The sequence below is a fragment of the Zeugodacus cucurbitae genome, chromosome 2, assembly GCF_028554725.1.
Source record: "Zeugodacus cucurbitae isolate PBARC_wt_2022May chromosome 2, idZeuCucr1.2, whole genome shotgun sequence".
NCBI lineage: Eukaryota > Metazoa > Arthropoda > Insecta > Diptera > Tephritidae > Zeugodacus > Zeugodacus cucurbitae.
The window spans coordinates 4,022,037-4,034,839 of NC_071667.1; the positions used below are offsets into that span (position 1 = coordinate 4,022,037).

Below are 12,803 nucleotides of genomic sequence, written 5' to 3' on the forward strand. Positions count from 1 at the left end.
TTAATCGTCAAAAGAAGGAGTATAAATATAAAACCTCCTCCGAAAAGCTGAATGATTTAATAGGACTGTTTTCAAAACAAGAGATAACGCTTGCTCAACACTGCTGTGGGCTACATACATTTCCAAAAATAACTATTTACGACAAATTGAAATTGTATAAACAATAATTAACAAATTTAATTTTCGTATAACTAAATAAATATCAAGTCAGCTTTGTTGCACAATTAAAATTACAGTAATTTATTGATTTAAGATACTCGTATAGAGGTACTCAATTAAAATTAAACATTAATTCAATTGCAAAGCAGTTGAGTAATAGTTATTACTTGAGCTCGAAATTATGAATGAACTTTAGATCACGCTGTTTGGTGTTTAGTAATAAAATGCACCGTTAGCATAAAAACGGAATTAAATGAGTTTATGAGCGTTATAGTTGAATTTGTAAGAAAAAATTAAATTTTTTTATCGAAGTCCGAACCGCAAATATAAAAAATTTGCGTGTTTCCACGCTTGGTTTCACAATATTTGATTGATATGAAAATCTTTCCGTTTGCAAGCATACAAATTGTTCAAATTGCACTTTCTACATATAACTGTCAACTGCGCGCAGAGACGGAGAAATACTATAGCAAGTGTATGTCTGTTTGACTATTCGCTTGCTTTCTGGCCTATAATTTTAGCCTCAATGCAGTGCCTAGCTTTGCATGCGAATATGAAACGCACATCTCACGCGTCATATTCATCAGCAGCGCATATGCACACCCACCTAACCACCTACATACGTGTGTGATGAAATTTAATTAGCCAAGCTCAGTTGAGTGCCTAATTAGTAGGCAATAGTGCAGAGCGAGCAAATTACAAATTGCAAATATTGATTTACATTGATTATGCAGAAATCTTCAAGTAATAAGTCAAATAAGAAAAAAGCATTTATTGTATGTATATGAGTTCACCTTTATATAGCAGTCTTCATTCTATTATCACACCTTATACGACTGATGTGGATTATGTACATTGAATAAGAGAGATATTAAAGATAAGGAAGCTCATATTCACTGAGTTTATCTTATTTTCCGAGGAATCCATTGTAATGTCAACTGGGTGAAAGGAAATTAAAGAAAACTAAGACAGAATTTTTTGTACATTTGTTAAACGAAATATGCTATTATTTTTAAGGCAGTAGTCTGCTTCACAGGCTTCAAAAAATCGATTTTGTTTTAAATGTCTTCCAAAACTATCCAAGAAAATGTCTTTAAAATTCCAGAGGCTAATTCGACATATTTTCGAAGCTAGAGCAGTTTTAGTGGCCGAGCGTCGAGCAGGCGCGAATGCTCAGTCAGAGCTTTAAAGCGCGTTTTCTCGAGTTTTCATTTTCACAAGTGTTAGAAAACGGTGCGGGCGCTAGCAGAAAGAATATATGACCGATCGAAAAAAACCAAAGTGATCTAGCTTTAGTATTAAATTATCTTCTATTTGAACTAAAAAAGTTGGACAAAAGTATTATTTAAACTACTTGTTTTGCAACTTAAAGTCAATTTTTTTCTTAAAAAAGTGAATTTTTTTTAACTTCGAAAAAATTTGGAATTTTATAACTTCTTCGGTATTTTTTTTAGTTCATAAAGAAAAGAAACTTATAATAATAATAAAAAAAATTTGGTTCAACTGTTTCAGTTGCATCGCACGACCTCCATCACCTGCTTCGATTTAGAAGTGCAGACTCCAGGCGCTCCAGAAAAATACTTACAACTTGGAAAAAATTTCAGTATTTTTTAATAATAAATATTGTTTTTTTAAGCCTTAAATATAGTACACTATCGCCTTAAAATTCCGTTTATCGCAATCATTTCCTTCCCTTTAAAAAAAATTGCTAAAAACGCTTTTTTTCGGCTTCTAAAGCAGACTACTGCCTTAAACACTACTTACGTTTTGACAGACATTTAGGGTAAAGATTTAATCGAATGAACGGAATTCATGAAATTCACGATAAAGTAGTTTGGAGAACATATGAACCGTATTCAAGACTTTCAATTACATATACATATCGCTCATTTACTTGAATAGTGTCATAACTCAAAAAACACACACAAAATACGACATAATTCAAAGTGGGTCAAATTTATGCCCACGAAAAAGCATTAGTACACTCATTTGGTCCATTTATACTCAACATTGTATTTAATATATTACACTATATTTGTCAATAAACTGATGGCATTTTTCTATATTTTCTATAGTAAAAAATAAAAAAAAAACAAAGATGGATTAAATGTCTGTTACGTCCACGTCGTTAATCCTGGGTTACGCTGAATTCTGATAATAATAGTGCATAAATCAATGATTTTTCATCATGTTCTGAGTTGGTTTTTTATTTGTAGCTCATACAAATATTGCTGTCCCAAAATTCCCTTTGGGGGGTAAAAAGGTGATGAAATAAGGAACATTTTAAGATATTTTCGAAAAAAAATCGAAGGGGGCATAAATTGTTAAAAATTCCAAAAAAAAAATTTTTTTCATTTTTTGCTATGAAATATTAATTTTAAAAATTTTTACGATATACAGTTTCAAAGTTTGAGAAATTCTGTGCAAAAAAGTCACATGGTGTATTAAAATCTGTTCATTAGTTTTAAAGTTATGGCGGTTCGAAAATTTTTTTACAAAAAACTTTGGCCCCTTATAACATGGCAACCCCGCGTTACACAGACCTAAAACCATATGTTTTAGTTTAGGTTTTACATGTACTATAAGATATATAATTGCCAAAAAAAATAAAGAACTTTTTTTTCAAGTGGCTTTTTTTTTCAGAAAATGCCCCATATACATCGTAGACTCACGATCGCAGCAAGGTATCCCTAAAAGTATGTTAAGTTTCGTAGAATTATAGCTGCATAGCCCAGCAGTGTATTTTACAAAAACCTGCTTTGAAAGTAGGGCTCAAAACCATTACTTCAATAGACGAGCATAATATTACAAGTGTTTAACATTAAATTGCGTTGATCCCGTAAAGGATGTTTATCTCGAAGTTTTTAAGAAGAAGTAAAACACATTTTATTTAATTTCCTGGCCAAGAAATTAGTTTTATAAAGATAAAGGTTTGCCATTAAGTTTTAAAAATGATTACCGCAGCGGCTGCCTCGAATAAATTCCAAGCGAGTGGCCAGATATTCTGCTTTTTTTCTACGAATTTGGAGGCGCATGTCAGCAATAAACGTTGATCCGGAGTAAGTCTGTTGTTTGTGAAATTACAAACCAAAGTGAGTATAAAGCAAGTAACAGCGGTCAAAAAGACCAAGTTCGAAAAAATCCGTTATTAATATAAAATAGTGCTCCAAGCGTAGAGAACTATTAAAGTGATGACACTGTATAAAATGAGAATGAGGAATATGCAAAATGTAGAATAGTGATTCTTAATAAAATTATAACTGGACGAGGGTTAAAGGACATACGTAAGTACATATGTGATTCTTGAAAGCAAACAAAAACAAATAAGATTACACAACTCTTATTTGTATTTCACACTTTGTTCTCGCTTATCACTAGCAGTGTAAACAGTCTAAATTGCAAGTATTTAGTTAAATTTTAGCTAACTGTAATATACTGCATTTCTTATGTGCATACCTATAGACACATGCTTTTATATACATACATACATATATATGTATATCTGTGGGTTGCAATAAAATGAGTATCTTGATACCAACCTCTTTATTGCTGTTGAATACTTAGAAAATACTTAACCTTGGCTAAAGAGGTTAGGTGACTGAACTGATTTTTTGGAGAGGTTGTTGCCCCACAAAGCTCTATCATACAAACCGTTTAATTTAGTATGTGTTAACTGCAGATTCTTTGAATTGAAGCTGTAAATCAGCTGTGTTTATACCAAAGGCTTATAGTATTCACGAAGACCTCTACACAGTATAAAGAGTATTCATGCCAATTTGCAAAAGTTAAATATTTCACAAAATAATTTGTTGTGATAATTGGTCTTTTATAATATTGAAGATACAATAATTGTGGAATATTTTATTTGTATTTTTTTGAACTGCCGGCCGCTGAGTTATGATCGACTATATTAGCTCGATCATTGCGATCATTGATCCTGCATTGTTTGTAAGTTTAGGTAAAAGCATATACTTATATGCTTTCAACACTCCTCACTGAAAGTTTTAACACACCTGTACATATCACTGTTGCTAGTGCTGGTGAGGCCCCTATCCAGACTAAGACCAAACATAAAAGAACACTCGCAGTCGTTCTTCAATCGTAGAGGCATTGCAAACTCAATCTCTCTTGTAAATTTCACTAAACCCTGTAATATTTGTAACGCAAACTTCTGTTATCAGCAATTTATGATTCCCTATCTAATAAAAACAAACCATCTTTTACTTATTGATTATGTAAACAAATCATCATCCGAATCTAAAAAAACGTGGCAAAGTGTTTTAAAAACATATAAATAGTGCAATTAGATTATTTAGAAATATAAGACAAATAAAGCATTTACGCAAATCACTTAGCACATTGCGACCGCCTAACGTGTGTTTGTTTGTGCGACTCTCACTTAATTGCTACGGAGTTCGTTACTTACTAGGGATCTGAAAACTTGAACAACTACAATTTTTTGAAAATCTTAACAAAACAACAACATTTCTGATAACTATATAGTTTTCGCGATGATACCTTACTGTATGAGTTCAATTTGTACATGCGCCCCACAAAACTCAAAGAGAAGCGTGGCCCAAACACTTGACACAAATTCGTGCGACGCGCTAATGTTTACAGCTGCCATAAAAGTGTATTTATTTGAAGATATTCACAAGATCTTGGTAATAAATCCAGTCAGTGTGACAAAAAGTGGCAGAGAGCATCTCGCTTGGCATTTAAAACTGCAACCGGCGACGATATCAAAAAGTTTCAACTTGGCAATGGGAAAGGTTACAGTCGTCACTCCTGCACATCCAAATTATATTGTAAAATAGTGTTTGAGGTTTATTAAGTTGACAAATTAAATTCTGCGGATTTTAAGTGTAAAGCTGTGGCAATGGATTTCGATGCAGTGTTGGCGAAATGTGGCAATTTCGGGCGTTATCAAATCGTTTTGTTGCTACTGTACGGTTGCACAAATATTCTATCGTCATTGCATTATTTTGCACAAACGATTATTAGTTTTACGCCTGAGCACTGGTGAGTTTAAGAACAGGAGTGTCTTCTGTGGAAAGTTAATCGAAAATGTCCTATATTAAATTTCCGAAGACAGTCGGCAGTCGGAAGAACTGTGACAAGTGCTTTATACTAATCTTTATAGTATAGAAAATATTATGCTTGACACCCATATATATGAGGGATATGTACATTCACTTACTGAATTGAGTATGTTTAAATTGCCCTAGAGTCTCACATAAAACGACTGTCTTCTTTAATGTCATACCAAATGTCAAGAACATACCAAAAAACATAAAATAATTATAAATAATTATTAATATCATATTTGCATCATAATTTCAGGTGCTATCATGAGAAGCTAGCCAATACGAGCATTTCGTATGTACGCAGCATTTATGAGCAAACAGCACATCCGCAGTGCACGCTGCTGGAAGACATTATCGCCGATCAGCCGATAGTTGCGACTGTCGGTAAATGCACAGAATGGATCTACGCATATGATCGTGGCTACCGAAGCATAACAACAGATGTAAGTTTAATAAGCCTAAAAAAATGTTTACAATTAAATATTATTATATATTTATTTTACTACCAGCTAAAATGGGTTTGCAACGATGCATACAAAGCTGCTACGGGTCAGTCACTCTTCTTTTTGGGCTCAATTATGGGCACAATATTCTTCGGCTTTCTGGCTGATAAAATTGGTCGCTTGCCAGCGCTGATCTGTACAACGCTCACCGGCGCTTTGGGTGACTTTTTGACCTCCTTTGTAACATCACTTCCCGCGTTTGCATTGTTCCGTTTTGTATCGGGTCTGTCAAATGACACCATATTCTATCTCATGTACATAATGGGTGAGTATCAGAAGAAATCTGCTATATAATATGATGTAAACTTAATTTAAGAAAATTTTGTTTTGCTAATTACTATGCAGTTTTCGAGTATTTGAGCCCCGACAAGCGCACATTCGGTCTGAATGTTATAACCGCATTCTTCTACTGCTTCGGCTTGATTTTATCACCCTACTATGCCATTTGGGTTGGCTCATGGCGTTATTATCTCTACATTGCCTCCTTGCCTGCGTTGATCGTGCTCTTATATCCGCTCTTCATTTGTGAGAGCGCGCAGTGGTTAATAGCAACGGAACGTTACGATCGCGCTGTGAATTGCTTGAAGCGCGTTGCGAAATTTAACAAGCGTAAAGTAGAAGAGGAAGTATTCACGCAATTTCGCACTTACTATGAGGAGAAAATGGCATTGGATAAAAAGTTCAATAGAAATGAAGACACCTTTTGGGGCATGTTCCGTACGCCGAGATTAAGAAAATTCACCATTATATTGTTATTGAAGTCGTAAGTAAAGCAATAAATTTAGAAAATAAATAGTGTTTTTAACAAAACCAAAATTTTTGCAACACAGCATGATCGTCACGATCTCATTTGACGTCATCAGCCGTAATATGGAAGGTTTGGGCACCTCACCCTTCACGCTGTTCTCAATCTCCTCACTCGCTTACATCCCAGGCGGTCTGACAATTATTTTCTTGCAAAACCGTATAGGTCGCAAAGGCATGGCATTCGGCTCGCTCTTCGTTAGTGCAATCATAGTCACTTTAACTGGTTTCATGATCGCTTTACTTGATCCCGAAAAGAATGTTGTGCTACTAGCAATTATGGTTACTCTAGGTCGTTATGGTGTTATTGTGAGCTATGATGCAGAAGCGCAATATGCCGCCGAATTCATACCAACGACAGTGCGTGGGCGTGGCTTGGCGAATATACATGTGATCGGCTATGGTTTTGCTATGCTCAGTTCATATGTCATTTATTTGGGGCTCTACTTTAAACCACTGCCCTCAATTGTCATTTCGGTGGTTATGCTGTGTGGCGCAGTACTCTGTCTAGCGCTGCCGGAGACGCTTAATCAGTAAGTAATTGAAAACTTCGAAACTATATATTTAGATAATATTCAAATTTAAAATTTTAGAAAACTACCCGAAACGCTTAAGGATGGCGAAGACTTTGCCAGACACCAGCGCTGGTACTATTTCCCTTGCTTTAGTCGAGCACAAAACGATAAAACGGATGTTGCCGAAAAACAGGAAGCACATTAGATGCTATCTATGTTTTATATAAAATGAATGTCAAGAACATACCAAAAAAACTTTCTATTTTTTATACAAGTTTTATATTTTGTACTTTTCTAATTTCAAACAAACTTTTAATTAGGTACATATAGACTATTCTTATGATTTGTATTAGAAAAGTGAAACTGAATATATTCAATACTTCATAAACTTAGTGTTTCATGAAAAACGAAAAAGCTGGATGAGAACTATACATAATCTCTTAGAATTTACCAAGTTATTGCTGATGTATCTACTTCATACACCAGTATTTTCATGAGTATGAACCGACTCTTATCCAGATCGGGTATTTTGAAACATCAAAGTGATATGATATAATATACATATATTCTTACAAAGAATAGCAAGCTCAATCTGTAAAAATGATTTCGAAAAGAAATCCAGTAATACCGAGATAACTCGATAACTCTCTTCCTAAAACAAACGAAAATCTAAATCCGTTAAAATTACTATTCTATTTCTATATACTACTATCAGTTCAAATGTTTGCACTTCTCACTTGCTTGAATGTCTTCTTTTGCATATCAGCATCTTCAGATCTCTTCAACAACACTTTCCAATGGCGTCAAGTTCTTAATTGATTTCAATTTTAGCATAGAAAGGGATCTACTGCCTTTCAATAAAGCCAACAACTTGGGAACATGCAAATTTCTTGTGTTTATTTGCTAAAATTAATTGACTCAATCGAATTGATTGTGATATACATACCTAAATCATAGAGTATTCCGGAACGTGGTGAGCATACATACTTATGTCATTTCCAATTCAAAAATGTATGGAACTTACTGAGATGCAGGGAACTCTATTATAAGTAAACAAAACATTAACACAAGATCAGTTAACTACACATATTTTTCGAAAAATTTCCTTGAATGCATAGGAAGGAGCAAAACCACAAATTCTGAGTCAAAAACACCCATTGTGCCTCACGAAAGAAGATCCGAGAGAAAAGCTAATACACTGGACGTAGTTCTTAACCAGAGAGTAAACACGATGTTATGACCCCTATTCATGAAGTCTCGATGCTCTTTGCTATATCTACAAGCTAAACATTCATATATTCCTCTTGATCCTGCAAGATCAGTAAACAAGGGAAGATTTCACGACAAAATTAAGGCCTAGACACATTGCATGTGTAAGCATTAGTCTTACGAGCATCTCTCGCTATCTCTATAATGTGTCAAGTGGGGAGATAAGCAACATTTTTGGAAGTAACCAAGGTAGCTTAGTGAAAGATATTTTTAACCGATTAAACCTTGTTTGTATACACTTCACACTTGTAACTATATTCATGCCCAAAAATAAAACTTCGGTAGCGTTCGTTGATAACGATGGTGTGATAAGCGTACAAGTGCAACTGAACTTGACAAAAATCATAGTGAAAGACTTCTTCCTTAGATTCTTTCTTAATGATTCGGAAATTGAATAATCATCAAGATAAATAGTAACCGCCGCTATATACACACACACATACAAGCGCATAAATGCACTCGCCCATAAAAAGTGGGATTATGCAAACGTTTTTTTGGCAATATAAAGTGTAAATACTGTTTATATAGAGCTTTAGAATCGCTAACGAAAGCAAAGCGAAAACCCATGTTCTTTTACTCTCCTCTAGCAACAATGTACTGAAACATACTAATTACGGCAGCAGCATTGTTTATATGCCGAAGACTGGGCGCGAGTACGCCGCAGTCGATCGCAGCCGGCATAGCTGCTCGTATATAAGAGCTAAAAGTTTTGAAAAATGTTGTAATTTTCAGAAATGGCAAGGAACTGAACTGTATATGACTGAGTGTAATAGTGTGTGTATATAGCGAAGAGATTATAAGGAATCGGTCGGAAGTTAAAAAAAAAAAATAATAAAACAACTTTATTTAAATTACAAAAACCATATTTGAAAAATATAAATAAATAAAATGGGTTTGCCGGTAATGGACTTCGACGCGATTTTGAAGAAGTGCGGTAACTTTGGACGTTTTCAATTTCTGATAATGCTGTGCTTTGGGCTTACAAATCTGCTCTCCTCCATGCATTATTTTGCACAAACGATAATCAGCTTTACACCGCAGCACTGGTAAGTGAAGAAAGCAGTCAATGAGGCTAAAGTGATTGCCGAATGAAAATCAGTGGCGCACAAGAAGTGATTTCCGAGTGTGGCGTATAAATGTATCATATACGCCTATTGGAGCTTCAAGTTGGGCACATAAAGAAATTATTATAATTTTCGTTATTTCTTCTAATTTTTTTTTTTTTATTTTTTTCAAATTAACTGCTATTCTGCATTAATTTAAAATAAACAAATAAAATACGGTTTATGAAAAATTCAATAAATACCCTTAGGAAAAGTGTAAAAAAATGTATGTAAATAGCAAAGCAATTTTTCATCAAAAATATGCCCGAAAAATTTGTTAAAAAGTGTTTCTACGTCTTCAACCTTATTTCACATTATAATAATAAAATATTAAATGAAAATAACCAAAAAAAAATTATAATAGTTATATCATAAAATATCTCAGATTTAACAAGTTTCTCGCCCGATTTCAATTAAACCTTCACCTGTTAAAACATTAAAACAAAACTAAAAGTAAATGAGTATTTGATATTGTCTACCGCAGTTAATCTGTTTTAGTGTACTCAAGTTGTTATGCTATTATTTACAAAAAAAAAGAAAAGAAACCGACAGACAACCCTTGACAAATCTCCAGCAGTCTACGGGCCCTCACAAAACTTTCTTTGGAAACTTTTTAAATACAGTTGCGTAAATAAATACTTATTGTTTTCTAACTAGGTGTTACCACGAAAAGCTGTCGAATGCCAGTTTCAATGAAATTCGCGCCGTCTACGCACAAACTTCCAATCCACATTGTACCCTGTTAGACGATATAGTCGATGGCAAACCGATTGCTGCCGTAACGGGTAAATGCCAGCAGTGGATTTATGAATATGAAAGTGGTTATAAAAGCGTTACCTCAGAAGTAAGTACAGTACAATTTATAAAATAGATATTATCGCCTCTTAGTTTTCCAAACACGATTTCTTAAGAGAAAATTAGAAACACCAAATTCGATCTATCACAAAGACAATGCAAATGTTTATCTTTTTATTTACATTAAAAGATCAAAATTAAATGAAATGTAATCATTGAGTTCGCGCGAATTGCACGCTTCTAGCCCAAATGTATGCAATGATTATTTTTTGAGTTGATTCAGCAACTTGGCGGTAAGAAAGCAGTAAGAAGAAAGCGATATAATAATATTATAAATATATATAATTCATAAAGCGCCTTTTATTGTTAAATTGATCAAATAAAAAAATAATTTAGGATCTAAAAGAGAAATAACTAAATTTTACTAAGATGATAACTTTAATAAGTTATTCAGTTGTAGGAAGAATAAAAAAATAATTGTGATTACATTTTCAGCTAAACTGGGTATGTGATGAATCCATACAATCTGCGATCGGTCAGTCACTATTCTTTGTTGGTTCAGTGATAGGTACGGTATTCTTTGGATTCCTGGCAGACAAGATCGGTCGACTCCCTGCGTTGATCTGCACTACACTTACTGGCGCTGCAGGCGACTTTCTCACAACATTTTCCACCAATTTGCCACTCTTCTCATTATTTCGCTTCATCTCGGGTTTATCCACAGACACATTTTACTATCTCATGTACATAATGGGTAAAATAACTGTCGCTTCTCCACTTAATATGCGCTTCTTAAGAATGTTTTATTTATTTTAGTCTTCGAGTACTTGAGTCCCAGAAAACGTACACTCGGTTTGAACATGGCCACCGGCATATTCTACTTCCTCGGTTTGGCTTTAGCACCGTGGTTTGCACTATGGTCTGGTTCGTGGCGCGGCTACCTATACATCGCATCGGTGCCGGCGGTAATTGTGCTGTTATACCCTTTCCTCATTTGTGAGAGCGCACAATGGCTGATGGCGACTCAGCGCTATGATCGTGCGGTTAAATGTCTCAAACATGTTGCCAAGATCAATAAACGTGATGTGAAAGAAGAAGAGTTTGATGACTTCATTGCGTACTATAAACAGAAAACGAGTGAGCAACTCGTAAAGACAACAAACAAAGACACTTTTTGGGGAATGTTCCGCACACCACGTCTGCGCAAATTCACCATTATGATGCTGATAAAGAAGTAGGTGAAAAGTCGTCGTTTACTTATACAGTACTTTGTGTCTCAACTCACCTCTCCCGTATTCTCTCTTTCTAATGCAGCATGTTTCTCGCGCTCGCACTCGATGTGATCAGCCGCAATATGGAGGGCATGGGCAGCTCACCTTTTATACTTTTCTCAGCCACTTCAGTGGTTTACGTATTGGGCAGTTTAACCATCATTTTGCTGCAAAATCGCATAGGTCGCAAGGGTATGGCTTTCAGTACGCTCTTCGTAAGCTCAATAATCATCGCAGCTACCGGTTTTCTAATTGCCTTTACCGATACGGAGAAAAACGCTTTACTTCTTGCCATTATGGTGGGTCTCGGTCGCTATGGCGTCGTCGTGAGTTATGAGGCGGAGGCACAATACTCTTCCGAATTCATACCGACCACTGTGCGTGGACGTGGCATGGCCAACATACATGTTGCCGGCTTCGCCTTTACGAGTCTAAACTCATATGTGATATATTTAGGATACTACTATAAACCGCTACCGTCCATCTTCATATCAGCTTTAATGTTAATTGGGGCACTTTTATGCCTGGCACTGCCTGAGACCATGAATCAGTATGTATTGTAATAATAAGCCATCAGCTCAGTATTCATTACTATATTTTGACTTTACAGAAAACTACCACATACTTTGAAGGATGGCGAGGAGTTTGCACGCCATCAGCGCTGGTACTATTTTGTATGCTTCGATAGAAAGAAAGACAATAAAGAAACTGGAGTCACTAATGGATGAATGCGTATATTTAATCAGTTTTGTGGAACTTTCCATTGCAATTGCTTGTTTATTATTATGTATTAAATGCAGGGCTATTTTTGTTTTCATTTTCAACGCTTAATTTGTATTAATCTCTTTTCGTGTGAAATAACTGAGATACTATTTGAATAGAATTAAATAAATTCGTATAGTTATTTGTGAGCAACATATTGCATGCCAAGTTACAATTCTTTGTCATGATAACTATATTTTGAGTACTCGTTTTCGCTATTTTAAAATCGGGTTGATTTCCGCCGTTTCTTCTATTCTATCCTTCATTAATTGAGAAGGCTGGGATTTCATGTTCCTTTGAAATGTTTCTTAGAAGTTATGCACCTATCATTATTTTTTAAAATCTAGTTCAAGAAGCTGTTTCTGTAAATCAATAGATTATCTGCATATTAATCTATTCGTCACTATATTTAAATTCCGATTTTATCAGAAGCATATCAATACCATAAATGTTAAAAATGAGCAAATGAATAGCAACCGGTTATTGCACTCCGTAGTCATTGCGCACTCTCACTGCATTTTTAAAAAACTTGTTC

At 34.8% G+C, this 12,803-nt stretch overlaps 2 protein-coding genes across 2 annotated transcripts; both read left to right on the plus strand.

Annotated features, from left to right (window-relative positions):
• Positions 1-4,894: 4,894 nt before the first annotated feature.
• On the plus strand, positions 4,895-7,348 carry Orct2_5 (organic cation transporter-like protein). Its single transcript, XM_011198591.3, has 6 exons — positions 4,895-5,181; positions 5,503-5,689; positions 5,756-6,014; positions 6,095-6,512; positions 6,580-7,086; positions 7,147-7,348. The coding sequence occupies exons 1-6, from the start codon at positions 5,039-5,041 to the stop codon at positions 7,271-7,273; spliced, it is 1,641 nt and encodes a 546-aa protein (XP_011196893.1). The 5' UTR covers positions 4,895-5,038; the 3' UTR covers positions 7,274-7,348.
• Positions 7,349-7,498: 150 nt separating this feature from the next.
• On the plus strand, positions 7,499-12,423 carry LOC105221538 (organic cation transporter protein-like). The gene is made up of 6 exons (XM_011198592.3): positions 7,499-9,383; positions 10,098-10,284; positions 10,731-10,989; positions 11,052-11,469; positions 11,550-12,056; positions 12,117-12,423. The coding sequence occupies exons 1-6, from the start codon at positions 9,226-9,228 to the stop codon at positions 12,232-12,234; spliced, it is 1,647 nt and encodes a 548-aa protein (XP_011196894.1). The 5' UTR covers positions 7,499-9,225; the 3' UTR covers positions 12,235-12,423.
• Positions 12,424-12,803: the final 380 nt, after the last annotated feature.

Bases quoted from the DNA above. Each gene is read 5' to 3' on its own strand.
- Orct2_5 (XM_011198591.3), top strand. From the start codon at position 5,039: ATGGATTTCGATGCAGTGTTGGCGAAATGTGGCAATTTCGGGCGTTAT. The intron at 5,690-5,755 runs GTAAGTTTAATA...TTTTACTACCAG, and splicing joins ACCGAAGCATAACAACAGAT to CTAAAATGGGTTTGCAACGA. The intron at 6,513-6,579 runs GTAAGTAAAGCA...TTTGCAACACAG, and splicing joins ATTATATTGTTATTGAAGTC to CATGATCGTCACGATCTCAT.
- LOC105221538 (XM_011198592.3), top strand. From the start codon at position 9,226: ATGGGTTTGCCGGTAATGGACTTCGACGCGATTTTGAAGAAGTGCGGT. The intron at 10,990-11,051 runs GTAAAATAACTG...TATTTATTTTAG, and splicing joins CTATCTCATGTACATAATGG to TCTTCGAGTACTTGAGTCCC. The intron at 12,057-12,116 runs GTATGTATTGTA...TTGACTTTACAG, and splicing joins CTGCCTGAGACCATGAATCA to AAAACTACCACATACTTTGA.